Source organism: Cryptomeria japonica, chromosome 8 (assembly GCF_030272615.1).
Source record: "Cryptomeria japonica chromosome 8, Sugi_1.0, whole genome shotgun sequence".
NCBI lineage: Eukaryota > Viridiplantae > Streptophyta > Pinopsida > Cupressales > Cupressaceae > Cryptomeria > Cryptomeria japonica.
In genome coordinates, this window is record NC_081412.1 from 715,357,705 (window position 1) to 715,384,786 (window position 27,082).

At 34.6% G+C, this 27,082-nt stretch overlaps 1 protein-coding gene across 1 annotated transcript; it reads left to right on the plus strand.

Annotated features, from left to right (window-relative positions):
* Positions 1 to 708: 708 nt before the first annotated feature.
* On the plus strand, positions 709 to 27,082 carry LOC131071263 (receptor-like protein EIX2). Its single transcript, XM_058007032.2, has 2 exons — positions 709 to 936; positions 25,694 to 27,082. Exons 1-2 carry the CDS (start codon positions 709 to 711, stop codon positions 27,080 to 27,082), a joined length of 1,617 nt encoding a protein of 538 aa, XP_057863015.2.

The following is a 27,082-nucleotide window of genomic DNA, read 5'->3' on the forward strand; positions in this document are numbered from 1 at the left end:
CAAGAAGCAAAAATCTGAGACAAATGAAGCTTTGGAGTCTGGTAAGGTTAAGTTCATCCCTCCTAAATCCTTAGAACAAATCAAGAATGAAATTATAAAGGATGGAAATTTGAATAATCTTGCTATATATACTATGAGAATGTTGATGAAAAGGAGTAGAGAGAAATTGAAGAAGTGATTGTTTAGTACATGAATAACTTCAGTAGAGCTCTGATTGAACTATCATCTGAGATTCCTAAAGAGTTATATGACATTTTGGATATCCAAAGAAACAATGCTTGCAGGAAAGATGAAGAAATGCAAGAGTGTGTTTTAGTAAACACCTGTTCAATCATATCAGGGGATGAAGTTGAAAGATTATTGAAGTTGGCAAAAGAGAAATTTAGAAGCAAGAGGAGAATTAACAGAATTGTGCTTGGTAAAATTGATGAAGTTGCAAAAGAGACAAAGAAAATAATAAAAGATATTTTGTTAGAGCTAAGATATGAGGTGAATTAGGTAGAGGGTACCACCCACCCAGTAGAGCACATTCTTGAAGACACTTCCATTCCAGAAGTAACTGAAGAAGTCTCTAGTGGTATGAAGGATCAATCATTTGTTGATCTGATTGAGCAAGATGTTGCATAAGATGCACCTACTGAGAATCTACTATAAAATATCTTTGGTTAAGCTACTCAGGACCCTCCTAAGATAGAAGTAATTGCGGAGATGATAGCTGAGGAGATAGAAAATGGTGAAAAGGGTGTGAGTGGGGAGGTTGAAAAGGAGAAGGATGATGAGCCAACAGAGAAACCTTTGATAACCATGATGGCGGCCAATGTCATTGACAAAAGTAAGGAGATTGATGTAGAGGATGATTTTTCTCATGATACAGTGGATTTGAGCACCTTGTCCCCTCTTCAAGCATTGAAACTTTCCACCCAAGATCAAATCAAGGCAAGTGAAGACTTGTTGAAATCTTAGTCTTAAGATAAAGAGGTAATCTCTCTTGCAACTAAGGTTTTGGAAAAGCTTTTGCCTAGTTAGATTCACGACTCCGGTGCTTCTCCCTCTGAAAAGATTAAGAAGATGTTAAATGTTGTTAAAACTCATTTTGTATCATTAGAGAATGTTGCAGATGAATCTGCACAGAAAAGATTTAATGAGATGAGATTGCAGAAAAAATTGAAAGAAGATGAGAGAGACAGAGCGAGCCTAAAGACTACTATGAAGAGTGTAGAAGAGGCATTGAATGAAGGTGGTAAATTTTTCAAATCATGTCTATTTTTTGTCCAAATTTATTGCAGACATTGATAAGAAAATAAGAGATCTTGAGGGTAAGTTAGCTAGTATCAGTCATTCTTTTGCACCCAAATCAGTTTTTCCGAGTTCCCTTGAAGCACAAATTTAGGATTATACTAATAAAATAAAGAGTTTGAATAAAGACATGGAGAAAATTATGAGTAGATTGGGAGAACTGAGAATTTTCATAACTCCCTAGATGGAAACTTTACTTGGAGCACAATAGGATGCAATCAGTGCCTTAGGTAAATTGGTGACATCTGATCTTCAGAGTCTTGAGATTCATGCATTCATGTCCAGTGTCCTAATAAGTGTTTTGGAGTGTTTCCTAAGAGGATGGAACCAATATTTAGAATCCCTGAAGGCATTGACCTACTCAAACATCTTTAAGTTTATGCAATCAATTGCATTCATTCATTCTTTTGTACATATATTTTGGCGGATTCCCACGCTTTTCCATTGATGTCAAAGGGGGAGAGAGAGCGGTGAAAAATGGAGTATAGATTGATGCACACCTTTAGTGGGATTCAGCCAGTTAGTGTACAAATTTTCAGATTGTCAGATTGCTTGCAGTGATTGGAACACTTATCATTTTTCACCAGTGTTGCCATCAATGCCAAAGGGGGAGATTCTTGGCATTTGATGTTCCGGTGATGCTTCGATGAAGATTTATGTTTCCTGATGCTTATAGATTCTTAGGAGTTTTCATTGATGGAAATTCAACCTACTCATCTGATCTAGTATGGATTTTTGGCTAAGTGGATGTCTTGGATAATGTATTTCTAGATTAAGATTGTCGGTGCAATTCAATATGCAGTTTTGTGATCATTCTCATTTTCGATGAAGAATGTTTTGGTTTTGGTGATCAATGATTAGTTGGTTGGGTATATAAAGAATATTATCATGACAATCCACCCTTTGGTGTTGATTCCTATGCTTGATTGAAGGTCTGGTATCCAATATAGCAGCAAAACCAAGTATTCATCATGTCTGGTAGTATAACATGTGACCAAATTCTTAGATTTGATTTTGATGATTGGTGATGTGTTTGAGATGGTTTATGAGACCTATAGTAAGCGTACGATCATTTATTTTAGGTCCCAATTATGGTTTGGTAAAATATAGATAAGTCATCTTGTAGCTACACATTTCATTTTTGACAATTGGTGAAGCTGACTTGTGGAAGATCATTTTTGTTGATGCGGATATATAATATCGACTTGGTTAGTATCTTTGTGTGTGGTAATGGTGTATGTAATTGTTTTAGGAGCGATTCAGCATAGTTTCACGTGCACATCCTGATTCTGGTGAGCAGTTGCAGATCATTACATCAGTCACAACATATTACCTTGAGCCTAACTAGAACTGATTTGTGGCATAGTTAAATATTATTTTCTATTTCATCACTCAGTGTAATCCTTTTGTAATCATTTGTAAGGCAGTGAGCCTTCCTTCGGGGTTGTAGCCATGTTTTTGAGTAGTGAGCTCTAGGCAGTGTGCCTGAATGCAAGTGCACTCCCCTTTTGTAATATTTTTTTCCTACTAGCCATAGTGGAATAATATTGTGCATTCAAATCCCACTATATTTTTAACCTTTTGGGTTTCCATGTAAAAATATTGGTGTTATGGTTACATGGTTATTTGTTTTGTATTGTTTCACTTTACTTTCCTTCTTATGCATCTAGTGGTTAAAAAATCAGAATAACAAGTTTGAAAATTGCAGAACACTAATTCACCCTCCCTCTTAGTGTTCATTGATTCCAACACTAACAACGTTCCATATGAAGCAGGAACATAGGAAACAAGAATATTCATTTTAATCTTTTTGCGGAATTACGCGAATGCAAATTGTGCATCCTTAATTTTCCCTACAAGAGGCACTTGCTTATTTTATATGGAATAACAATGACCAAAATTTTTGGTCAATGTCAAACCAAGGGAATTCACGACCTTGAGAGGCATTATGTTATCTAAGACCCCAAAATCAATAACCCAATTGCTCAACTTGAAACCATTTATCAATAAGGAAATATAGAAAGGGTCTATCTTTCTAGGCACTGATGAAAGAATAGTAACCAAGTTATTGGGAATATTCTTAGGCTTAGATAACACAAAATTATTTTGGTAAGAACTCATAGTAGGTTGAGAATCTCTATCCATTACAAATTTCACCAACCTATCAAATTGATCAAGATTAGACTGTATATATTCAACCTCTGACATTTGTATCTTAGTCTTTTTAGTATGGTCAATTATATCAAAGGGCTAATAAGTTATTTACAAGGCATGTAAAGATACATCATGAGATTTGGGGTTATTAACACTGGTCTTTGATACATTTGAAACCACGGGGGCTTAAGTAGGAGAACTTACTTGTTTATCACTCATAGTGCCCTTAGGCAATGTAGGAAGAGGAGTTCCCCTCTTTGCAATTGTAACCGGAAATTGAGGAGTCTCCTTCTTCTTTGCCTCATCATTTTTAGAATAATCAGGTTGATAATGAGAGAAAGTAAGAACAACATTAATACTAGCATCAACCACCTTAGGAGATTCTTCAAAATGCACGTAACCAATTGTAGAGTCACCATCATCTTCTTCACCATTCTCTTCGAAAAGGGTTGCAACATCTTCCTTAGAAGATTGAAAATCACCCTACTCTGCTTTGAAGTATCCCACTACTGAATTGGAAGGAGGAGGCAATTTTTCTTGGTTCTTCACAGCATAGTTACTGGAATTATTGGAGTATTTTCTTTGTGGAACATCCTTGTATGGAGCAGGGTAAGACATCTGTGAGATTTTATTTTTCAAGGAAAGCACTTCATTTGCAAGACTTTGTAGCATAGGATTAGTGGCATTTGAAGAAGGTGAACCAGAAACTTTTGGAATAGAGAAACTTACTTTAGCTTTGTTAGGATCTTTCTTGATTTATCTAGCAAGAATCAAGTGATCTTCAATTTCCACTGCTTGAGTTTGTGTCATTGTCAAGTTAGCAGGAGGTGTACTCCTTAACAAGAAGCTAACCTCTAGCAACTGAGCATTGATGAAGAAACATTTGAGATTTTCAGCAGTTGGTTGAGAGTTGGTAGGAATTCTATTCTTCTGTTTGTTGAACTTAGCAACGAAATCTCTCATAGGTTCATATGGTTCCTTCTTCATAGAAGTCAACTGAGCCAAGAGAGCGTGAGAATATTTTGTTAGTTTGAAACGTATCTCAAACTGAGATTTGAGATTATCTCAAGAGGTAATATTATGAGGTGCCAAGTGATAGAACTAATTGGCTACAACGCCTTGCAAATTCTCAACAAAGAGACAAATAGATATATTTTTATATTCAACACCAAGAATTCCACATGCAATGTGAAATGCTGCAATATGTTTATCTGGGTGTTGTTTTCCATCTCTAAAGAACTTAGGAACATTCCTCTTTGAAACTTGTGGAAGGGGTTAGAGAGGTGGAGTCAAGTTAAGAGGACCAAAAAAATTTCCCCAAGGTCCTTGACCTACCATTGATAGTGTTTGTACAGGCTAATACGGAAGTATCACAAACCTTTGAACTTCTAGTATTACCAAATTTCTCGAAGCACTAGAAGCTTCACTCAGAATAGGTGAGCTTTCACTTGTAGGAGGATAACTCCTTATTCGTTGCAAAGGCGATACTGATCTAGAAGGAAGATAGTCAAAAAATTTCTTTTGTAACAACTCAAAAATAGGATCAACAATACCTTGATTCCATCTTCCACGGGTGTATCTTCTACCAGCCAAATTTAGTAGCCTTACAAACTTTAACGTAAGAAGAAATATTGAGAAATATAGATACCAAAAACAAGAGCACTAGACTGTTATAATCAAAATGGAAGTACTTGATTGCATGTGCTCCTTAGCAAAGTCGCCAAAAAACTATTGGTTGAAAATTTTGCAAACTAAAAGAGTTTACAAAATTGTGGTTTCAACCACAAAAACATGAGATAAAATCTCTCCTATTTCTAGGGGAAGACTCCCCCTATTATTCACTACTCTACCTTTATTAAATAAGATACAAGTTTCAACTCCCAGTCTAACTTGCACGGTACATCATCCTATCCTCTTTTTCATGATAGATGTTATTCTTTTCCTCTCTTTTTTGGAAAGAATTTACAATATAGAGCAACAATAATTCTTACAATTTCATTGTTACAAAATAACTTAGAATGAAATAATGATACAATATAGATAAGAAAAGAAGCAAAGTTTATAAAAAGGCGAAAAGTCCTCAGTTGCTTCATCAGGATGGGAAAGAGTGCTTAAGCTCAAATTATTAAAACTCGTTGTTGTCCTATCAACTTTTTTACAAATACCTCTGTAACCCAATGTGTTAATTAAGAAAATCAAAGTAAAGCTCAAAGTCTTCAAACTGATTCTTAATTTCACTTTTGGTAATATTTTTCTAAAATGATAATATGAAGCTCAAAGTCTTCAAGTTATGATTTCCTTTTCCAAGATGACACAATAAAGTACAAAGTCTTCAAGTTATGATTTCCTTTTCCAAGATGACACAATAAAGTACAAAGTCTTCAAGTTATGATTTCCTTTTCCAAGATGACACAATAAAGTACAAAGTCTTTAAAGTATAACCTTAATATATTTCTTAGTAACTTTAACTTCAAAATACCAATATGAAGCACAAATTCTTCAAAATGATATCACAATCACCAATTCCTAATACTAATAACAAGAGTCAAAATGTGACACAAAATTCACAAATTAACAATTGCCTCTACACTTTAACAATATTCTCTCAACAACACCTTCACTTGAGTAAAATAAGAATTTAGAACGAAAATGAAATAAGAACACTCTCATCATAAACCACAAATGAATCCAACACAATGTTTGGATGCCAAATATTTCTTCTTATTTCATCAAGTTTGTAAAATCACAAAAGGAACACAAAGTTTCACTTTTTTGCTCTTTACTTCGGTAGAGTTTTAGCATATAGATTAAAGATTCTAGATACAAATTACAATAAGAAACCTCATAGATATAGGAGAGGTGTGTTGAGAAAAAGTAGGAAATACTATGACTAATTCAAAGAAAAGTCCTAATTGACTTTGGACTTGTGCATTTCCTAAGTACAAAAACTAAATACAAAATGAGACTTGAGGTCTCAAAGTCTTATTAAAAAATGCATCTACTATGAAAACTACTAAGTGTCACAAGACACTCCATTTTGATCCCGATTCATGAATTCCTTGAACTTTTGCAAAGGTGCTTTCATTTGTTCCTAATCAAGTCATTTAGTGTGACTTGTGATAACCTTGACCCGGGTGATAGAATCTTTGAGGCTCATGTAGCATCTTTTGTGTTTCTATAGAAGAGAGGCTAAATAATCCAAATTTACTTGGATATCTAATAACTTATCAATTGAGGATAATGAGAAAGATTGTTTGTCGACCTCTTCACAAATTAGCAGACTGAACTCTTTGATGATGACATATTCATGAAGGGGATTCTAGTTCTCATCAAGGAAAGTGCATGGAAGAGCTGATATCTTCTCAATGATGTCTTTCCCTTTTTCATTACATTCTTTATGTGCTTTCCTCAAATCTTTGATGAGGATCTCAATTGTGTTCATTTTATGTTCAAGTATCTCTCTTTGATCAATCTACATATCCCTTGAAGGGAGAACCCCATTGTCAACTAGAACATCCAATTGGAAATCATCTAACTTCAACCAAGAGTCAAAGTCCTTATCATGTGCTTCCAATTCATTAGAAAAAAAATTCAAAGTTTTATCAATTTCAATTTTTACCTCCTCCAATTTGTTTACACGAGTAACAACTGAACATAGGAGATGAGTTCCTTGACTCAACAATCTATCCATCCATTTGCTAACTATTCTCCCATGATAATTGACCTATTCAAATTGCTTAATAATTTTATCATCCATTGAAGAAGTGAATGGCTCAACTACCTTTGATGAATTGGTAATCTTAATTAGGACCACTATGAGTTGGTCAACTTGTTTCTTCAAGTTATTTTTATGAACTTTCTCTTCATTGAACATTGCCACAAGATTATGGAAAGAAGTTTGAGCATCTTTGACTGCAACTTCATGTGTTTTCTTACCCAAAACAATTCTTTTAATGACATAATCAGTAAACTACACTTTATCCAAGTCTATATCCAGAGGACGAAACACCATTTCCACATAATAGTTCTTAGATTGATCTATTCTCAATTTGGATAAAGTCTTCACTTTCTTTGCATGAACTTGGGCTTAACAGTCACCAATTGATTGAAATCAATGTCATTTGGAGAGATGGCTTTCTTCTTTCTCTTAGGAGTGTTGGACACTAGTCATGGTGGCAAAGATGCGTCATCATCCACTCCAATAGTAAACACTTGCATTGCCAACTCCTAAGAATAAAAACTTGTAACTTAACAATGGGTGGAGTTGAGGTAACAATGGAAAATGGAGTTGAGGCAATACAAACCTAAGGAGGAACTTGGGTTTTTGACATGAATTTATCAAAATATTCCAACATGGAAGAAGTAACCTCAGACAAATTGGGAAGGAAAATAGTATCAAGGTTGTCATGAGGTGTATAAAGTGCAGATTCACTGGTAGAAGTGGAAGGAATAACATGAACTCTGGGAACTTGTGAAGAAAATGGCACAATAGAACCCAAAGGAATGGTATTAGTAACAGATACTGAAGTAGTACCTATGATATCACATGATGTAGGAAGAATACCTTCTTATGTCTCTTGAGACTAGGAAGTACTTGGGATTTCAGGTAATCCCTCCTCATCAAATTCTCCTTCCTCTTGTTCCTACTCATTTTCGGGTTCATCTTCTTCTTTTTGTTCATCTTAATTTTCTTCTTCTTCTCCTTCGACTTTATCATGAACTTGAGTCTCTTGAGTTGAAGATTCACCTTGGCTCTTACCCTTCCCGATAGTGAACTTGAACTTTGGACCTTTAGGAGCCATAGGATCCTGTCTATTTTTGGTCCTCAATTCTGAAGTCTTGTCCATAGGTCTTGTGGTATCATCCTCAAATCCAATCTAAAAAGGCTTCAATTGAACACCATGCAACTTCAACCAAATATTGGTATTTACAAGGATATTTTGGAACATGGCCCTTATTGAAGTATTCTCCTATTGGGAACATTGAATAAGAGGCAAAGTTGATCTAGCAACTTTGTTTTTTTTCATATATAGGATCTAGGATGTCTCCATCCTCTTCAAGATCCTCAAGGACATCAGCAAGGACAAAAATCTCAATTTGTTCTACTATTAGACGATAGTAGTCAAGTCTCTAGATGTCCTCTTCTATTTTTCAATCAATCCATACGTATTCAATCAAGTGGACATGAGTTTAGTTATTCATAATCTTATTATTCATGCTTTTGTAGTCAAAATACTTCTTGGCTTTGAAGAATCTCATAGTGACTCTTCTCATCTCCTCCTCCATGGCACGAGCCTTGTAGATGGAATTGATAAAGTATCTCCCTATGACAATGGAGAACTTAAGACTTCTCTTATGATCTCTAGATTGATGCTCATGGATATATATCATTTGGTGAGCCATCTCCATAAGAGTGATCTTGTCTGACAGATACCTTGGGAGCATGAAGGGTTCCTGTCAAAGCATCCAATCTTGATATATGTAAATGTGGGAAATTATAGTATAATACAACCATAATCACTCAACACCTTCCAAGCTTCATCTGATAATCTCTTGTTCTAAATGTCCTTATCAAATAAGCACATATAATAAGAAAAGAACTCATCATTGACCCTCCTGAAATTGTGTAAACTCCTTGAGATTCAACTGAGTGAAGTGCTTGTATAAAGGAACTTGACTCCTATCACCTATAGTAGATAAACCTGGAAAATGCCTCATCGAGGCGGTTGTATATACAAGATAGGAAGTCATATAAAATTTCAAGGTGGTATGGACCTTGGTCAACTACTCACATAAGGCATTTGCAATTTGCATGCCCTAGTAGATCTTCTTCTTATTTTGCCTGATGATGTGAATGTACTGATACATCTAGTTCTAGTAAGTGTTAGAAGTTGGGAGACCCTTTGCCTTGCTAAGAAGAGTAATGAGATCGTTGACCTCTTCAATGAAATCACTATGAGGAATAATCTCTGGCCACCTTGCAATTGTAGGCCTAGGGTTCTTTAACCAATTTTCATTGATATTCCTCCTGCACTTATTTGAATTATTGTCAAAATAGGTCACAACTGTCTAGATGTCAATATTGGAATATTTCTCTATGGGTAGACACTTGAAAATTGTTTCAAAGAAGTCCTCATCAAGCTTGATGGGTGTCTTCTTTCCATCCACATCCTTCATTGATCTGGTGGTAGGGTCATACCAGTTAGCAAGAGCCATGAATTTTGGATTCTATGCAGAAATAGGAAAGGCCACCAGTAGATGAATTTCATTGTTGATGGTGGGCTCCATCTTATAAGATACAGGTGGCTTTCTAACTCTTTTCAATAATTCCTCAAGATCCACATGGGTGATCTTCGTATCTTTGATATTGTCAATATTGGATGATATGAACAGAGGAAAAAATGGATGAATCTCTTGCTTCTTTAACTTCATTGTTCTCTTACTCTGTGAGATTTTGCCAAGATCTAGAGGCAATGGAAAGCACAAATAACAGAGAGAAAAATAGATGATAGGAATAAACTGTATTCTATCAAGATGCAAAATATGATCAACTGGATCTCCGTACCTGTTTTTTGCACACAAAAAGAAGGGGAAATAGGGGTTTGCCTCAGTCAAACCTTGGTTTAGGAATTAAACTTGAATGAAATATTGTAAATACTTGAAATAAATGATGGAAAGGTATACCCCTGATCTGTAATGAATGATAATGATGATTTGCTTCTTGAATGTAATCAGATATGTTGAATGAAATGGCATGAACATGACAAAACCCTAATCACACACACATGCTTGCATAAGAATAAAGTAAAATTGCTCCATAATGGATAGATGAAGAATGTGCAACCTTGAAGACCTCTAGAAATGCTTGATGATGAATGCTTCAATGCTTGAATGTTTGATGATTGCAATTTCGCCGTCCTCTTATGATCTATTGTTATCATGTTCCTTTTTTTTGCAAATGAGAGGGGAAAACCTCCTTATATACTTGCTTGTCAAAAATAATGTTAAATTTCCAACATAGGCTGACATGGGGAGAGATTTTCTACTCATTTTTGAGATAGGACAAAGGGTTTGAAATGGGGCCCAATTAGGGAGGACCATGGCATGGCACCATGGTCCCAATGAGGACCAAGGTGCCATGCCCTAGTCCTACCCCATATTTGGGCTAGGGTTAAGGGTTCTAGCAAGGTAGAATGTGATATAAAGGCCATTATTGTATGGTATAAGCATAAATGAGTCCCAGTTTAGCATAAGATGAGAACGCTAAGATGAGGGCCCCAAATGTGGTCAAAATTGCAAAGGGGGGCAATTTTAGGATGCTACACCAGGTTTGCAAGCATAGGGGGAACAACCAAAATAATATATATCTTTATCAAACATTACAAATGAAATTAGTCACAAGCCACACACACTAGGAGGAAATTCACAGTCATCTTCTGAAGGCCATCCTATTCAGGTTATTCCTAGAAATTCATTGCTCATAACACTGACATGAAGGATCCTCACCAATAATAATACCCTCTCCCACACACTCTATTTCCTTACCAGAAACTTTGCCTCTCTTCTCACAAACATTGAGACGCATTGCCAATATTCCTTCGCAGGCTACATATTTTGCATTGAATCCCACATGATCTAGTGAGTATGCTTTACGTGAGGAGAACAGAGTTCCCACACACTAGTCAGGTGAAGGTTTTTCATTGTTGTCTTCACTACCTGTATGCAACACCTCCACCCAATATGAATTTTAAACCTGCAAATAAGTTTCTTTATATGACATAAACACCATGTGGTCCCCATACTTAGCGGACTCATTGACAAATCAACTCCACACAAATTTGTGGCCCAATAATTCAGTCATTGGTGTTGAGACTGTAGCAAGTGCTGACATGAGAGTTTGCAAGAGCCTTTGCATCCAATCTCTGGTGAAAAAAACCCATGGCAGAGAGCTGGTGATCATACTCTGCGAGAAATTTTCCTCATGTGACCTACAATTGATGTGCCTTTTTTGGCACAGTCCATAGATGATGCATGACTCATGGCATTTCCAAGCTCCACTTGCACATAATGCTACCCAAAATGATATCCTCCATCTCATCTAAGTCAAGTGAAAATGTTTCTACAGGGCATATGTTCGATACGGATTTTGGGGGTATATAGAGGGATGCCATTATGCGGAATAATAAGATTATACTCTGCAAATGTGCCTTCACCACGTTGGCTCTTAGATCACATTAACATCCACCTCTACAAACACTAGTCAAACAAGCTCTGATACCACTTGATCTGATGTTAGGATCTATGATTGTTGCATGTGAGATGTTAACTCTTACAACAATTAAATGAAGGTCTTAAAATTACAATCAAATTGTTTAAATAAACATGATAATCAAATAACAATAGATTGAACAGAAGAGGGAAAGAAGAGAGAAGACAAAACACAAGTTGATAACAGAGTTCACCAATTGGCTACATCTCCGGGTCCCTCCAATGGAGTGGTCGATCCTTGATTCAACTCCAAAAAATGGTTACAAAGCACCTCAATGGTTACAAAGACTCCTTATGTCTCCTTGGATGATAATGAATTACAAAGTCCTTCTCCCATGTACAACAAGCTTGAATTCAAGCTCCCAATGCACAAAGATGAACCATTCACTATCAAACACCCAAAAGAAATTTTCTCACCAAATCTCCAATCTTCAACTCTCTCCCAATTTCCTCACAATTCACTACTCCCTCTAGCTCACAACTTACCCCCATTTTATACAATTTTACATGCTAAAATGGGGTTAACAAACATATTCCCCATATCTCCCATTTACAACAATAAATCTTCTTATCTTCAATATCTCCTAAATTTAAAAGTATCTCTTTAAAAATACCTTATAAAATGGGGCTTATTAAGTTTAATTGGCTTACATAATTTTAGCCCCCATTCCTTCTTATCGGGTCCATTTATCTTGTTTGGTTTATGGTGAATAATAGGGGGAATCACATGGTGTAGTGGTTGAGAGGAAAAGTCGGAGGTGAGAGATTGGGGGGTTTGAATCTCTCAACCCCAATTTTGGTAAACTTAACTGAATAATCACTTCTGTATATGCTGAAACATTAACCATTTTTGGTGGAAAACTTATCCACCGGATCAGCAACTATGGTTGGGTTTCAAACGAGACATTGTTGGATATGAAACCCAATAATCATCATTATTTTTACTTCCAATAATTTCCCCTTTCATATTAATTCGAAGGCTTATTAAAAGTTGTATGGATAATGTAATTATAAATAATTGGAGAGTTGAAGATTTTTGCTGTATGTAAGAACAAACAGAGATATTAATATGAGATTTCCCCTACTTTGAAAGTAGATGTAGCTATCTTAGTAAACCACTATAAATTATGTGTTCATGTCTTCATTATCTTTTGTTTTCATTTCTGATTTTGTATATTAAATTTATTCACACTTCATAATTAATACAATTCCTAATACTATATTCTTTTGAATTAACAAATAGTTTTAAATTTTATAAATATATAGTTAATTTGGTGTTGGAGGGATTTAGATTTTTTTGAGGATTGCAAAAAAATCTTTAAAAATATTATTAATCAACTATGGTATCTATGATATTTAGGGTCAATCAAACTTTGTAAGGAGGAAGGACAAACGGAGGGAATTTCTTTGTTCATTAAGAAAAGTACGAGTTCTTTAATCCTAGCTCTCCACCACCTCCATATTTACTAATTTTGCAACCACCATTATCACCTCCAACAAGTAATATTTATATGTTTACAAGCTAATTTTAATTATTCTCATTTTCTAATGACATCCATAGAAGATTTTTTTGTGTTGGATAAAAAAATGGAATAGCAATATAATGGTTTATATTGTTAACAAAAACAAAGAGATATTATTTTAATATCATTCAGTTCCAATCATTACATCCAATGTATTGGATTTAGAAATCCATTATTTTCCAATACAAAACTAACTTGCAGGAATAAAATTTCCAACTAACCTAACTACAAACTAATTAGATTATTAAATTTAAACCTTATTTCCTAACAACCCCCCTTAAGTTTTACATTATGAAGAATAACTTGAGAAAAAAATTGTATCAGCACTATCCTAAACTTTCCTAGTCTAGACAAATGTCTAAAATCTACAACTCTTCATCAATATCAACCTAAACTTCTTGGTATAGGAAATGTCTTGAATCTCCAACTCTTCATCAATATCAGCCTAAACTTTGGAAATGGCTACTTATCCAACTTTCATTGCATTAACCCACACTCCTCTTGTTTGGGAAAATGTTCCAACTCTACATTAGTTTAACCTAAACTTTTATATCTAGGCAAATATCTTGACTATCCAACAAAACCTATGAATCGAGACATACTCCATTATCCACAAGCATACCACTATTCATGCCTGTAGATTGAAACAAACTCAACTATCTACAAACTAAAATAACTTCTATGTAGATTAATACAAAATCAATTATCTACAAACCAAAACAATTGTAATCTTCCCTCCCTTCTTGCATGAGGGGATCCAAACAACAACCTATTGTCACTTCTCATATAATGAATCATTCATGAGCAAGATGCTTGCTCGAGGTGATAGATATCCTCCTACGTCCATTTCCTCCAACCTCTAATAGAACCCTTTTTTAGTTCTTACATGTCAAATATAATGTTACACTTTTTAAAGGAAAAATTAACATGAGCAAGATTTCTAAGAAAATTTATGAAACTCATAATGTAATAGGATGTCCAGTCCAACCAAAAATATATTCATGCTATAAAATTATGTCTTCAATCAAAATAAATTGGCTTAATAAATCATTCATACCAACATGTGCTTGTTTCCCTAAACTTGATTTTTCCAAAACCAAAACTTGGAATTAGCACAATACAATGCTTATGATAGGATGATTTTGATTGGTGGAAAACTAAATAGAAAAAAACCTTATAGCTTCTCCACACTTATATTTTTCTTTATTGCAGCTATATATGCATAAAAATGGTAGCCTATTGTATGCACATTTTCAAAGAAATTATAATGTATGAAATCTACTATCTTCAATATTTTTGACCCATAGAATGCTATAAAACCAAACTAAAACGAATTTGCACATATTTGTCTCATACCCAAAAATTAAAACTCAAATTTAAACATATTTAAATACCCAACAAATTTGTAATAGATCTGATTGCAAGTAACAAAATTCACATCTGCACTTCAATAATGTGAACTACTTAAAATTAATCCCTTATGCCAGCAAGATGATGATTAGTAGAGAATCTACAATTCCCTAAATGGAAAAACATAGAGCACTGAGATTGTTGTCCAAGTTCCCAATCAACTGGGAATGCATAAAACAAAAAAAATACCAAACACAAAATGGAGACTAGCAATATTTTCTTCACTATTCAAAATTGAAAATAACTTTTACAAAAGATTAAACTAAAACTCAAAAAATAACAACTAGTGATTACGAATGATTTACAAGGTGATTTGCAACATTCTAGACCTACACCCAAACAATAAACACTTGGAACTTCTTAGAGATCTCTTTCACTATTGCTCACCTAGAGCTACAAAGTTCCTAGAGCAATCATTTCTCTTAGCGCACACCCAACTATTGTTGTCTAAACATTTGATTCACTCTGAGAACCAAAAAAAATTCCTCCTGTTGCATACAAAAATTGGACTCACTCTAGCTGACAATCTAGAAAACATTCTTTCCTTTTGTCTTATGGTTGTCCACAAAAATTCTCCCTCAAAATTTGAATTCAAAATCACCTACCAAAATAAATTCTTTTTCAAATAAAGATTTGTTGTTTCTACAACATTAGAGGCAACTTAGGGGAAGCAATCCACAAAACAATCTTCAATTGTAATCCTCTCCAAGTTACATTTACTCTTGGTTGCTCCTAACAAGGTAGGTGTGCATGGGAGGGAGAGAATTAGGGAAACTTCATTTTAATTGCATTTCAACACTCCGCCTTTTGTCCAGAGCCAACAAACAAGATCATTCTTGATCCAAACCAATAATTTACAAGTTTCTTCTTAGGTGCTCAAAGTTGTCCCTGCTCAATGATAGAGAAAATGTGTCCTAGTTTCTACCTAGACCTACAAAACTTCATTTTGATGTCACCATTTTCAACCAATTCTCTAGTAAAAATTATACTTGATTTCAATCTGCATGCTTCTTCCATGAAACACATGTTTTTTCGTTAAAGCTATTGATGAAAATTTTCCACAATAAATTGTAGTTTCATCCTCTTGTTTTTTCTTCAAATCTGCTAAGATTCTTCTCATCCAAATAGCTTGACACGTTGTTGCATTCATTGGTATTTATATACTTAGCCTCATCTATAGATAGGTCAATATGTGGGAAGCCCATGAGATTACTCCTCAACCCAAATGGAACACATAGCTTGATGTGCTCTTCTTATCATCCACACCTCCTACCCAATCACTATCCATGGAACCAACCAGCCTAAAATTATTTGTTGTAGTATATAAAATGCCATATCCCTTGGTGCCATTTACATACCTTAGGATTATCTTTCCTTCTTGTGAATGGGAGTTCTTTGAAGTATCTATAAATCTAGAAAGTATCTATAAATATAGAAATTTGTTGTTCTTGTTTTCATTTTTTGTGAAAACATGATAACCCCTATGATTTTTTTTCTAAAATTCATCCTCTTTTCTCTTAAATTCAAGTAATGAGGCATTTTTGTTGCCTCATTTGGCCTCAAATACTTGGTATTTGATCTTGGAATTCCATCCTTTGGGTTAAAATGTCCAATTTTAACTTAAAAAGTTAAGTTCCCTATTTTGGTGTCAAGTCGGGTTTAAACCCGATCTTGCACCATTTTCGGTTATTAGGTGTCAAGTTAGGTTTTAAACCCGACTTTGCACCATGGCGACCAATTTTGGTGTCAATCAAATTTATAAGTCCAATTCACATCATTTTAGACAGTATAGAGTAAATCAGACCTATAAGTCTGATTGACACCATAATGAAGCAAGACTTCTCATTTATCGTTTCTAGAGTTTGATTTATATTGGTTTTCTTTTACCCCTTTATTTATTGATTTATACCCTATTTTTCTTCACTGATTTCATTGAGATTCGTAGGGTGCCAGATTTCTTTCCAAATACTGGATTTTACAAACTCGTGGTATGTGTTATTTTAAATTGCCCTTTTTCCTTATTTTGTTTTGGTCTTTTTCTCTGCTATTTTAACATTGACCATATACATTGAAGTTATACTTCAATGAATATGGTTAATTTTAAATATTGCATGTCATTTTCAATCAAGTTTTATTTAAGACTCTAATCTTGGGTGAGTTGGGATGTGAACCCGACTCACACCATTGATTCATCTTGGGTGAGAGTTGGGTTTTCATCTCTACTCATCCTTTTATTTTATTTTGCTTCAATACTATTTTTAGTGTGTGGCGTGGTTGTGGCCCCGTCATACACTAGAGCTTTGCTCCATGGTGTGTGGTGAGGACACAATCTTGCCACCCACTTTTTCCCACCATGTTCTTTGATTGATGGGGGTGATTGGGTTTCTAACCCCAATCCCCATTACATTCTTTGAGTATTTGGTAGTGATCGGGGTTACAACCCCAACCATCACCATTGTTTGGTCTACACAATCTTTCAAGTCCTTCCCATATGGTGTCGGTTGGGGTTACAACCCCGCCCGACACCACATTTGGATTTTCTCCAAAGTGTCGATCGGGTTTGTAACCCTGTCCGACATCATATTTGTTACTTTGCATTGTTTTTATAATGTTACCCACCAAGGTGTAAATCGGGGTTATATCCCCGATTCACACCAAAATTACTTTCCAAGGTGTAAATTGGACATGTAACCCCGATTTGCACCAAATTAAAAAAATTCAATTTTAGGTGTAGATCAAGGGTATAAACCCAATGTACACCTAGTTTTGGTTTTTACTTTATTAAGTGTATATCAGACATATGAGCTCGATATGCACTTGATATTGATTTTCCACTTATATTAAGTGTAAATTGGACTTATAAGTCTGATTTGCACCTAATACACACACTTGTAAATTGGTGGTTTTTGGCCAATTTGTGATTGATTGATGGTTTATCCTATCAAAATGAGATTCCTATAGAGGCTAATCATCTCAAATGATGTTCGTTTCATGTTGCAATGTATTTATTGCAAATGACAAAGCCTTCACATGTTGGTGTAAATAATTATTCATCTTGGATATCATTACACCTTTACTTAAGTTTACTTAGGTACATGCATTTAATAGTAGTTTGGGTATGAGGCACTTGGGTGTTTGTGCCACATTGAGATAGTGTGCGTAGGATAATTTCCACCTTTTATGGTGTTGATCTTATCTTTATGTTACATTCTACCTCATGTGGAATATTATATTGTTTCTCCTACCTACACACACCTATTTCCTACCTACCCTTGTTTCTTATTGAGCCACATGTCATGTTTGTGTGCTCACATATCCATATAGCCTTGCCTATATAAGCAAGCTCATCTGCATTGTATGTAACAACGATTGATGATCCAGTTGATCATATTTTTCATCTTGATAGAATACAGTTTATCCCTGTCATCTATTTTGTTCTCTCTTATTTGTGCTTTCCATTGCCTCTAGATCTTGGCAAAATCTCACATGGTATCAGAGCCATTAGAGTGTCATTGATTTGCCAATTGAGAGAAATTTGATGCTATTTGGGGTTGTGTATTTTGGAGGTTTCTAATGCAGGTTATTATTGAAGCTTGATGGGTCAAATATGAGGTTACCATTGGATTGAGGATGTCCAACAAATTCATTTTTGCCTTCTGTTTCATCCAAATCGGACTTCGGAGGCCAAATCTAGAGGCATTTGAAGTTTGAAGTTGCGACAAATTTTTTCTAGAAATTATAATTTTGCAGGCACTTTTCAAATAGTGATATCTCACTCATCTGGACTCCTTTTTTTGAGCAATTTTTTTTGTGGGGGGGTAGAATTTCATGATCTATAGAGTTTTGTAGGAGTTTTCTAATTTTTGGATACAGGTTTTGTTGAAATCGTGAAATCCCAATTTTTACAACTTTGGAGGCTTCGTTTGGGCTCATATGGACTCCTTTTCAGGTGCCATTTTTTTTAAAGTGTATATTTTTTTGTCTACTTTCATAATCTACCATTTGTTTGCAGTGATTTTGAGTAAAAATTGTTTTTTCAGTATTTGGTCATTTTTTGGCCTATTGGGTACTTGTATTTTGTTTGGATCCTAGTTTAGATCACTAGCAGTATTTGTTAAAGTCTCTTGTATCTCATTTTGAGAAGTTGTAAAGTTGAAATCAGAAGTCCACTTTGCCATTATTTTCAAGTGCCAACATGATCTTTTTATGGGGGGTCAGTTGTTCATTTATATCTCTTGGTAAAATTCCATTCGGAGGCATCTTCATCTAAATATTCTATAGGGCTTCTTTGTTGGTGTCATCATTTTCATGTTTCCACATTTGAATATTTTATCATGATGTATGCTCTTTCTTGAGCAATGTTGTACTTGCACTATCATAAAGTGCCACACCTCTTTGTATCTTGTTATTGTTGACTATTTGATGTAATCCTCTTGTACACATAGATTATGAATATCTTGTGAGACTTGGTGCATGGCTCTAGTTGAGACTTAGATTGTACAAATTTTTGCATGGCTCTTGTGAGACTTGGATTGTACTAGTATTTCTACCATTTACGAGTATCCAAATGATGCTCAAAGCAGGTTGTCTCCATTCCTGATCTTCTTTTTGTTGCAGTGAGTGATTCATCGTCATCGACTTGGTACCTGGTTTTGTCACACTTTGACATTATTGGTGCAACATTGGCTCTCTTTCTTCCTTATGGGGAGGTATTTTGGTCAACATTATTGGATGATCCTTGCAGGAGATTCGACATTGAGGGAGGGCTTCATGGTCTCTTCTTCTCTCTTATGGGGGGAACATATTTTGTTCTTTTCATTCATCATTGAGAGCATTGTGTGCTTTCATCATCTCTCTTTTGGGGGAGGGTTTTTTCCCATTGGGTTTTTCTCTCTTTCTCCATTTATGGGTGATTGCATTTTCATTTGTACATGGGTACCTAACATGGCCCAATAGCCGGGACCCATCTTGCATTGCTTAAGTTGCATTGTAGACTTTAGTGCATTCCCCTAAGTTGCACTTAAGGGGGGGGTGTTGGTGTAAATAATTATTCATCTTGGATATTATTACACTTTACTTAAGTTTACTTAGGTACATGCATTTAATAGTAGTTTGAGTATGAGACACTTGGGTGTTTGTGCCACATTGGGATAGTGTGTGTAGGAGAATTTCCACCTTTTATGGTGTTGATCTTATCTTGTTATTACATTCCACCTCATGTCGAATATTATATTGTTTCGCCTACCTACCCACACCTATTTCCTACCCACTCTTGTTTCTTATTGAGCCACATGTCATGTTTGTGTACTCACATATCCATATAGCCTTGCCTATATAAGCAAACTCATATAATGAGAATTTTATTTGAAGCCGAAACCATCTCATACATAGCAAAGAATTTGTCCTATAATTCCTTCAATGTCTTTTCAATTGAAACATTAAAAAGATTATTGTTGGATAACAAAAGGAAGATTGTTGCTCCTGATTTCCTATCCAATTTCTCCCACTCTTTATCAACCATCATTGTTGGCTCCTTAGCTTTTCCTTCTAATGCAGGTGAGAGATCTTGTTTGATTAATAGTGATTTCGTTTTCACCTTCCATAATCCAAATTTCTTCCCTAAGAATTTCTCTATTCATCATTTTTAGCTTCCTCCACTTTTCTAGAAATTCTTCATTTATTTCTAAACAACTTCTTCATTGAGATCTGATACTAATTGTTAATTATAAAGTGCAAAAAAATTCAACATACAAAATAAAAAAATGAAGCAAAATAGAATCGGTTCACCAAGTTGGCTACATAGTAGAAAAAATATCATATTAATATCTTTATGTTTTCTTATATACAATAGCAAGCTTTAGCTCTGCAGTTAATTATTAATTTCATTTTAATCCATACAACTTTTAATAAGCCTTCAAATAGAACATAAAAGGCAAATTATTGGAGGAAAAAATAATGATTACTATTGGGTTTATATTCGACAGATTGAAGGGCACCATCTAACATATATTTGACAATCTCGATCACAGCAATATGAAACACATCAAGCTCATACGTGACCTTACCCATATTGTAAATAGTGATTGTAGGGATTCCTAGTATTCCAAGCAATATTAATTCATTTTATTAGGAATTGATTGATATGGATTATATTTTCTGTTAGATGGGATGATGCACCCGACCTTGCAAAGAATCTCCATCTTTTACACGTGTTCTAATAGTCTACAAAGATTGACAATTTGCAAAGCAGTGACAGACCAAGTGCAAAAGCCAATAAGAGCTTGCCAAATTTTTGATTTGTTCAGTATTCAAAATTCACAATGCAAAAGATAATTGCTAATAGATTAAGAAAAATTGTTATAATCACTTATTAATGTCAGCCCCTCTACTATAGTCCACATAGGAACTAATAAAAAGATTCTGATTGATGCATCATATACTTTATTGGCATTATCCTATATATCTAAAAAAATAACAATAACAAAATAAAAATGATAGTGGATAGTCTTATGATACATATTCAATATTATTAGTTTGTCACTCTAATTATCATTTTAATATATACTATAATAAATTTGTCTAACTCTTTGAACTCTACTTCTTACTAATTGAATGTCCCGCGTAAGGTTTTGTATCATATTTTCTGCCTCAATCTTTGTATTGCATTTAGGAAATGGGATTTTGAGGCTATATATTATATAATTTGTGGCTATTTTTCTTCCATTATCCATACCACTTCCCCCTATGAATCAAATAAATAAATTCAATTGATTCATTTAATTCTTCTCACATGCCATAGTCTCCAACTTTTTCCATTCCCCCTTAATCTTCACCTAATTTCTTTCTTCATCATATGCATAGTCATAATCCCTAATTAAATGGTGTTAACCCATTCCAATTTTCAACACCAACCAACTTGTCCTCATTTTATTAATTTTTCACCTTTTTAAAAGGCCTCATATCCTTTGAGATGTGGACCTTGCTTCCAAAAGGAATTTTTATTTATTTTATCTTGCCCCCCTTAGAGTGTGAAGACAAGCTTCTCCTTTATGGAAAAATCTCCTTTTACACTGCAAGGTACTATTCATTCCTATCAACTCACCTCATGTTTTCACTTGGCACCATCCTATTAGGTGAGAGTTTACATCAATCTTCCATCCCTAATCTCCATCTTTCCATCTTAGCCATCATTCCTTTTCACCTCTTATATATTTATCTCAATATTTAGCCATCTTAAAGAATCAATGGCTCAATATTTAGCCATCTTAAAGAATCACTCACCATTGCATTGGAGGGCTATTATGCTATCAAATTTTTGAGTTAGCATACATAAAATTGATCATTTGGATAAATCCTACACAACAAAAAATCTAACATTGTGTAATTTTCTTGAATTCTACGTTTGTTTGTTTGAGTTCTGTTACTTAATTCTACTATATGTTTTTATTTTTGATTGGTTCTATTGTTAAATCTGAAAAACAACAGAAAATAAACTCAAAAAGACATAAAACCTAAAACAAAATATTCAGAAGAACAAATAAAAAAAAAATTAATCACGTGAAAAACCCTTTCAAATAAAACACCATGGTTTATTAATTTTTAAAAAAATGGACACCCAATTACAGTAAAAAGCTTCAACTCTAGATTTTCAAGGCTTCAACCTCTATTACAAATGAAGCACCAACTTCTGACTTCTAAACTTCAACAACACACAGCAAGGCTTCAACCTTCATAGAAAAAAAATCAGATTTGAAAAGCGATACAGCCCTTGATAGCTGTTGACTTTCTCCATTAAGTACCTGCATTCTCTCTTTAAAACAATTCTGTATTTTCATCAGAAGACACATTTATGACTGTCCGTATATCAAATTCTTCATACTTTAGCTAAGAATAGTTCATCACCATAATATACACTTCACTGAATATATAGTATATCAACTTGTCCCATTTTAAAAAGGAATTCTTCTTTTAGCTCGCTGTAAAGGCAAGGTCGCTCATTTAATCTCTCAACTTTTGGATAGCAAAACAGTAGGAATTCACGAACTTTCACAACCGACCTGTCATTGAATGACCAACATTAGATTCAACTGTATTCGAACAAGGAAAAATTTCACGGCTTATCATAACTTCCAGTTACACATTCTAAAAGATATGCATGCCTAGATATTAGTTTTAATGATGAATGATCTATATTAAAAAATTTATGGTACATGGAAAATCATTTCTTGAAATAGAGTACTAAAGGGTGCATTGATTTTTTAGGCTAGGGATTGAGACTTCATCAATAGTACAGAAGCATAGACTTTTACTATAGGGACATTTAAAGATGGAAGTATGTTGATACAAGGGACTGGTAGAGGGGTATTATCATCATGTTCATTTCAACTATTGTTGACAAATGTTGCTTGGTCCATCTTATGCCTTCCATATATCATAGATTTTGAATTATTTATGATGCTTATATCTATGCTAGGTTTGTAGGGTTAGGATGGGTGTAGAATTTTTTTCATAATGATGTTCACGGTGCATGGGATGTTATGTTCAAGGTTATAGGGTTCTCAAGGTAAAGTCAATCGTTTCTTTCTAGATGCTTCTCCAATTTCACTATATTTCATTCATAAATCTTTATGAGATTAGAGAAGTTAATATTTTATTTCTTATATTCTATCATAGTTTAATTGAAGAACTCAATATTCAACAACATTTTTTTTAAGTTCATCAATAAAAAAATTATATCTTCTCAAATTTTTATACTATGAAAAGAGAACATGTACAATTAAATTTCATTTAAAAATGCGAGTGATTAGATAGCTAGTATATCTATATTTTAAAAATATAGGTAAATTATATCCAGAGATATCTTATAATAGGAAGAAATCTGACAATTGCAAGAATATTAGTAGTATATAAGAATTTCAAAAATATGGATAATAATAGAGTTGCTTAAGTATGACACTCTTTCACTATCATTTCAATGTAATGATTGTATATAATTGAAGACAAGTGACGAGGGTTCTATTTTATTTAGAGTAATAAAATAACACCTCTTGACATAAAAACTATTATTTTTTTTTACTCTTTAAAAAAAAATTTCTCCTCACATGTTTAAATTTATAATAAATTCTTTGCATTCAAAAGTATGAATAAGATTCTCTAATTTTTCAAAACGATTTTGTGTTCACATTTTCTCAATAGGAAAACATATCTTCTATATATTTTTTTCTATAAAAATCAAGAAAAATAACACTTACACTATTTGTTTGTGGTCAAAGATCTCAATAGTGTTCTCCAATTGTCGGTGGCAAATCTACTTTTTATTCTGGGTGGCAAATCTAATCAATGGAAAAGTTAGATCTTGCCCTAATTTCATTCTACTTTTATAACGCACGTCTCACGGCTGCCTTTGTTAATAGGTCAAGTCTGGCAAGTTAATCAATATCTCTGTAAAATGTGTTTGTGAGCAGCCTGCCTTAGTTTACTTTTGTAACGTATACCTACCTCATATTGTTCTCCACTACTAGGTCTTCTAAAATATTCCATCGCAAATCTAATCCATAGAAAAATTGGATCTTTTGTACGACTAAATTGTTACGTGATGGAAAAGATATCTATGACTTTAGTGTCATATGAATTCTACTTTTATACGGAAGTCTGGGAATTCCAGTCAATACAAGACTTGTAATATTTCTATGAAAGTCTGTTAGTGCGTAGAAATATTTAGCTTCACATTTAGTCCAGTCAATACAAGACTTCTCATATTTTCATGAAATGTCTGTGAGTACACATTGGTGATCCCTCCTCCTTTATAATCACTTGGCCTATCGTTACCCTGCCATATCACCCGAATGCTAAAGGCACCCATGGCCAAGTTATTTTTGTTTGCTGTTATTCTCTTGTTTCTTCTCGGCTTATCCTGCGGATGTATTGACAGGGAAGAGGAAGCTCTTCTTCAGTTCAAAGCCGGCCTAAATGACTCCTTTAACCAGCTCAGTTCGTGGGAGAAGGGAAGAGATTGTTGCCTCTGGTACGGCATATCCTGCCACAACACCACCAACCACGTAGTCGGTGTTGAAATCATGGTCTCAGTTGAAGGAGGTGTCATATCGGAGAGCTTATGCACCCTCACTTTTGTTCAAACCATAGACCTCTCTTTCAATGGATTAACAGGTACTCTTCCTCACTGCTTAGGAAAACTCTCTTCTGTCACACATCTAGATCTATCTTATAATAGTTTAGCTGGGAACATTCCATTGTCCTTTGCAAACATGTCTTCTCTAACTGGGTTAATTCTTTATAGTAATCAACTTACAGGAAGTGTTCCCTCTTTTCTCTCTAATTTCTCTTCTTTAACTAGTTTGCATCTCTTTTATAATCAACTGACGGGAGACATTCCCTCTTCTCTCTCTAATCTGGGTTCTCTAATTAGCTTAGATCTCTCTTATAATCAACTCACAGGAAACATTCCATCCTCTCTCTCTAATCTCTCTTCACTAGCTAATTTAGATCTCTCTTATAATCAACTCACGGGAAGCATTCCCTCTTCTCTTTCTAATCTTTCTTCTCTTACTGAGCTGATTCTTTCTAGGAATCACTTGACTGGTTGTATCCCTGAGTCCTTGAGCAATCTCCATTCATTGAAAGACTTGCATTTGTCATCCAACCAGCTAAATGGAACTCTTCCCTCATTTTCAAAGCTCTACTCGCTTACTACCCTCCTTGCTGATAGGAATGCATTTAGTTTGAGGAACTCTTCCTCAGAGCTACCCTCTTCACTTAAATTAGTCTATCTCACGTTGAATGGCAATCAAATAATTTCAGAGGTTTTCTTTCAGAAACTTAGCAAATTAAATCAACTGAGCATATCCAATTGTGTAATTAACATTAGCACTACTTGGATTCCCTCATTCCAACTATCGTATCTGAGCCTGGCATCATGCAAGATAAATAGTCAAATCCCATTATGGATTTCAACTCAATTCTCACTTAAACAACTGGAATTAATTGACAATAATCTTTTTGGAGAAATTCCTTCTTGGCTACAGGATTTGAGTCTTGAATACATCAATCTCACAGCAAATCATCTACAAGGCCGCCTATTGCTAAATGCTTCAGCCTGGAAAGACTTGGAGGTCGTGGATGTGTCTAACAATGCATTATGTGGACAAATACCATCAATTTGGCCGTCTAATATACAAGTGTTGCTGCTCAACATCAATTCATTGACGGGAAATATTCCTCCAAGACTGCAAGGTTGCTCTTCACTGCACATATTAAATTTTGCAAATAATCATTTGAATGGAATCATCCCTCCAAGCTTAGCCAATTGTTCTGCTCTTCGGGTTTTGAATTTGGGGGATAATGATTTAAGGGGAGTGATTCCATCTGACTTTGGTAAGTTAATTCAGCTGCAGTCACTAGTGATAAAGAATAACAAGGTGAGTGGATCATTCCCTCCATCCATATCAAACTGTAGAAAATTATATTTTCTGGATATCGGGCAAAATTTATTGAAAGGTCAAATTCCAAAGTCAATAGGAAATATTTCAGAGCTGCGAGTGCTAGCAATGAGGAGGAACAAGTTTGAAGGTAGTATTCCTGTGGAAATTGCACATCTGAAACACCTTCAAATTTTGGATCTTTCTTCAAATTGTCTATCGGGGCTCATACCTCATGACATTTTCAGTTTACCAGCAATGCTGATAGAACCATACAAGGAATTTAGCGTGGCTACAAATTTAACAATTGGCGTTTACTTGTATAGGTTTAATGATCCCAGTTACATGTATAACAATGGATTGAATATGGCTTCAAAAGGTAGAGATCAGAACTATACATATATTTTCCCCACAATGGCATCCATAGACCTCTCAGATAATCAATTGAATGGGAATCTTCCTTCTGATTTGGGAAATCTGAAGGGGTTGAAGTTGTTCAATCTTTCCATAAACAATCTCAATGGTACTATTCCAAATAGTATTGTTCAAATGAGTTGGTTGGAATCATTAGACCTTTCAACAAATCATTTTTCTGGACAAATTCCTTCAGATCTTGGTTCTTTGAGCTATTTAGGAGCTCTCAACTTTTCTAACAACAATCTTTCAGGTAGCATACCACAAGGAGGACACATGACCACATTTACTGAATCATCATATTCAGATAATCCAAATTTATGGGGATGTCCACTTCAAAAGAAATGTTCTTGGCCAGAATTTTCTCTTGCTCCTCCTCCCATTTCTAAGTATATTAATGAAGAAGAGCAAAGTGAGGAAAATTTGTGGTATTGGATAGGAGTGGGTCTATCATATGGAGCAGGTTTTGCAGCAGTTGTGGTGCCAGTTGTATTGAAAAGAAAATGGGGATATCAATACTTCAAGGGAGTTGATTTAGTGTTGAATTTTTTTTTTCCATGGTTCCACAAGTTGACTTTATGA